Below are 5,093 nucleotides of genomic sequence, written 5' to 3' on the forward strand. Positions count from 1 at the left end.
ATAGTTTCTATCAATAAGCAGAGCAATCAGTCAGCAGCAAAAAAATGTAAGTATTGAGTTTATTCATAATGCATATATCATTCTACATAAACTTTTCAAGTATCTTACATGGCATACTTTAAATTAGTTAATATTTTTTGGTTAAATCATTATTGAATTTGTATTTTAATATTAATTTGGACATTATTTATATTTTAAAACTTTGATTGACTCCTTGTTGTAAGTAATACAGATATGTAGCCTGCTGACGTTTTTAACAGCTACAAAAAATACAACAATAAATTAATAAAAGGCATGTTTAAGAAAAACCTATATGAAAATATAGTTTTTTCTTAAAGTAACTATATGAAAATATACATATAATAATATATACATAAGATTAAATATTAGATATATAATGAATATTTTTTTAAAAATATAGTATATAATCAAGTTTAAACTACAATCAATGCATCATATGCATACATTAAGAAATAATTATAAAAATAATCTGTAATAGTTAAAAGAAATAAAACAATTCATGTGAAAATTATATTTTTATAATTATTTGTGAATTTAAAATATCTGAATCAGCGGAAAATCATTGATGTTACAAAGAATCTCTTAGCAGTTGAATAAACTGACACGGAATGCTTTATTCTTTTATATATTTTATGATGTTTTTACTTGAATGTTTAAAATTTTTGTGTTTACATTGATTTTACCTTTTTCATATAAAAAGACGTTGTCTTGTTGTGCTCTACAATCATGCTTAAAATTCCAGATAACTTACACTGCAAAATGTAGCCATCGTTAAAGGAAACAGTTTACCAAAATTTAGATGGAGAAGTTTACTGGTTCGTAACATTAGAAGAACTAGATCGCGAGTATTTCTTGCATTCATGGTATACCATTCATTGGAATATACAGCATAGTGGATTCTGTCATACTTAAAATTCATAAAAAATACATATATGAATTATTAAAATAGCATGCAGCATAATATATAATGTACATATATTAAAATTTATATGCAATTTTAAAATGTAATTTTTTTATATTAACTAATACTTAAACTTTGGATATTAAATACAATTGCAGTTTAAAACTTTTATGAAAGCTAAATAAAATTTTTCAGACATTTCAGACATTCTTTAAAACTATTTTGGTTTTTTTTTTGTTTTATTGAAAAACTTTGAATTAATTTTGGTACAGTTGTGTTCAACAAAATTACTTCTACAGTCCAAAATATTGCAGCAACATTACTGCAATATTGAAACTTAATATCTTTTTGAAAATATTGTAATCTTTTAGCATAATACTGTAATATTGCTGTAATATTTCGTGCTGTCGTATTTCATAAAAATTTTTGGAAAAACAACACATAATTTTAATAATCTAAATTTCCTCAAAAAATAACAAAATTTTACACTCTCTCACTGTTCTTTTCTTATCAGTTACTTTTTTAGTTTAGTTAGAAATCGCCGAAATTGCTTACAGTTTATTTACACAAAAAATTTAGCAGAAAAGAATTATAATTAGAATCAAATTATAATTAGATAACTATATGCTCATTCAAATTATAATTAGATAACTATATGCTACTTAGCAGACTTTTCAAAATAATTTTGATTTGTATTTCTCAACAGCGCAATAACAGCTACTATAACCGATTTGCGCACTGCACTCAATTCCGTTTATTATTGGATTCCCTGTCTTATATATTTTTTATTTACGATAAAAACATTTATATATAAAATTATTTACATTTAATATTGCAATTAATATTCTTTCAATTATTTAATTTGTGCATATTACTTACATATACATATATGTTACACTTGAAATACATATAATATACGAGGGTCGTTTGAAAAGTCCGTGCAAAGTATCTGCTGATGGCACTACTGGCGCGTATCAAGGTTAGATTTAGTTAGTAGCATCTCTTGGAGGAACACACACCAAGTTACAGCCAGATCGGTCTATTTGTTTGTGTTTGGCATTCATTTGAATCGAGGAAGTCGATTTAAATGTAAGCAACAAGACAATAAAATCATCTTTACAAATTAATATTAATATCTAAAATACAAAAATAATTACAATTGTTACACTTAAAGTAAAGATTGCTGCAGCAAATTAGACGGTAAATTATGACATAGCATTTTTAATTGGCTACAGCAACCAATTTTTGATTATGTTAGTCATTTGAAATCCTATACTAACATTGTGAATAGGTTAACACAATCAACAACTAGTTGCAGCAATCAAAAATTGGTTGTTGCAACGAATTAAAAATGCAATGCCATGTTTTACCATCTAATTTGCTGCAGCAACCAATCTTTTCTTTCAGAGTAGGTAATAAGTATAATTATAATTTTGTAACAGTAGCTATGAGCTTGAACGCGACAGAACATACATTAATGATTTTTGTATTGATGGCATTTTGTTTTTAACAAATCATTACATGAAACATTTATGTATAATGAAGAGGAAGAGGAGTACAAAACCGCCTTATTAATTTTTCTCCTTTAAATGTTATAACTTATTAATTATAATTATTAAAATGTACACTATTATTTAGCAGGACAATTTTGACATAAACGTCTTTTTATTTAACTTTTAAATACAATACTGACGCTAATTACTCGAAATCCATAGAAAGCGAAGAATATCGCGAAATATATAAATAAAGAGAGAAGTATTATAAGTATCTTCAATAGTATCGATAGCTCTATAAAAGATATTTTATGTATAATAGCAAATATATTTCATCACATATTTTGTGTAGATTACCTTATTATTATAGATTATTTTATTTACGTATACGTTTTCTTACAAATAACAAACCTAAGCAAACGGATATGTTTTGTTAAGCAGAGTTTTAATATTTTGTGATAATTTATATATTTATCCAAATATTGCATATGATTCTCAAGAATGTTTAATTGACCGCATATATGAAAAACCACGAGACTTAGAAAATTATCTGCACTATAGATCATCATAGCTGATAGCTACGTAGATGACATGACCAATAAATGTTAATTCATATTGAGGCTTTTTTGTTATATCGTAAATGTAATGAGTTTGTAAAGGCATTGGTGTCCTTTCTGGGCCAGTAATATTAGGTGTCAGTCTTACTGACATTCCAAAAATAAGCAACACTGCGACAAAAAAACCCGCTAATGTCATTATATTATACAATAGGAACAGATAATAATTATATGTGCATTCTGCGCTCTTCGAATCATCATATTTCTCTCTTGATTACTTTTTAACATTATTCAGTCCTTTGTGGTCATATTCTTAATTGGTATAATAGCTTAAAAGTAAATAATTTTATGCACATTAATTTTACAGAGTTGCTGAATTAAAATTTGTTTAAATTTAATCTTAATCTGTAAAGATTTTAAAAATAATACATCGAAATACTATCATTACTTTTGTATTCTCTGAAGAAAAATATTATTACAATTTTACAAATATTATTATAAAAAAATCTAGAAAAATGTCCTTTTTTATTGTGCAACTGCGGATAATTACTAGTACAACAATGTTCAATGCAGTCATAAATAATAATTGAATTAATGACTGGTTGATAGGTATAGTTGGTCATGCTGCAAGTTATGTAAATGTAGCAATCATGTTTGTACTCAGTTGTAATCGATTTTTTTGTGGCATCTATAGTCTGAACTATAGACATCTCGTTTAATTGTGAGTAATATCACTTTTATTGTAAAAATTAAGTATTGCATATACGTATTTTTATTTGTTCATGTTTTACGTATTAGGCCTCTTTCATATACTCACTTTCCGAGTGTAGATATTTTTCATAGTGGAGCTCCTCACATGTATGACATTCGATCACAGAATTCCACTTAGCTATTATTTCATTGCTTCGTACAGTTTCTTCATTATCCACATGACATCTATTTTCTCCTTATAGAACGACATTAACTTTTATTTAACCGATAATTGATATATGTGTGCATAATAAAAGTTTTTAAAAGTGATACATGATTATTGCATGAACAGGATGTATTAAAAAAATTTTAGACCTTTCTTGTTGTAAAAGTTTTGTCAGTGCCACGTGTGTCCAATATTCGAAGTAGATAAAAACTGGTATAATATTGAGGGGGGTTGTTAAATATCCGTTTGCAATCTATTTTCATCCTCTTGTTAAGTTCTCACGAATTTATAATTGATTTCGAGCATTGCTTGTGATCTGAATTATATTTTTTGTTTTTGTGTTGTATAGTAAGCAATACTTCGTATATAATATTGTTTTTTTATTGCAATTAAAGTCTTTATTCGGTTTATTTATAATTACAGTTTTAAAATAAATGTAATATTGTTATATTGTAGAGAATATAATTAAGAATATAGTTATTTTCTTGTCTTTATGACCTATTTAAAAAACAAATAATGAGGATTGATTAATTTTTTTTCAATTATTGTGTTTACAGTAGAAGAATATTTACTTGTCGTAATTAATTTAGCTTTCGATAAAATATTTATAAATTTTTTTGAATGGAATATTCAAACTCACTTTATGCAAATGTTTCTTTAATAAAATAATTTTTTTCTTTATAGTTCTATTTAAATTATATTGAGTAGAGAACATAAAAATAAATCACCAGAATATGTCGAAATTTAAACTCTGTAGATAAAATCATTTTAGATAAAAATTATATGATTTAAAAGAAGATAAATATAAAATTAATTTTTGATAAGAATACATTTTTTGATATAAATTTTATAGTTATTTTTTAAATGAAATTATAGAATTTATTTTACATAATACGATTTCTTTAATTATTCTGCATATAACAGTATTAAAATGAAGTTATAAAAAGTTAGTTATTTGAGAGACATTATATATTTTCTTTATGTATATTTTGCTATGAAATATAGAATATTTCGTAAACTGTTCATTTTTTGGTCATTTTATCTTAATACTTTTATATATATCTATATATATCTATAGAATATACATATATATCTATACAACAATGAGATGAATTAGTTGATGTAAAGAAAATACATTATATAAAAAAAAATTTATGTAATGCGCAATATAAAATTATATATTTATTTTGAAAAACACTATATAT

General features: G+C 24.7%; 1 protein-coding gene across 1 annotated transcript in view; it reads right to left on the reverse strand.

Annotated features, from left to right (window-relative positions):
* Positions 1-194: 194 nt before the first annotated feature.
* LOC108755605 overlaps positions 195-5,093 on the reverse strand; it is a 7,263-nt gene continuing 2,364 nt past the window's right edge. Inside the window, exon 4 of the mRNA XM_018498720.1 lies at positions 195-260. Coding sequence (XP_018354222.1) covers positions 195-260 — 66 coding nt within the window. The remainder of the gene's footprint in view (positions 261-5,093) is intronic.

The sequence above is a fragment of the Trachymyrmex septentrionalis genome, unplaced genomic scaffold (assembly GCF_001594115.1).
Source record: "Trachymyrmex septentrionalis isolate Tsep2-gDNA-1 unplaced genomic scaffold, Tsep1.0 scaffold9, whole genome shotgun sequence".
NCBI classification, from domain to species: domain Eukaryota; kingdom Metazoa; phylum Arthropoda; class Insecta; order Hymenoptera; family Formicidae; genus Trachymyrmex; species Trachymyrmex septentrionalis.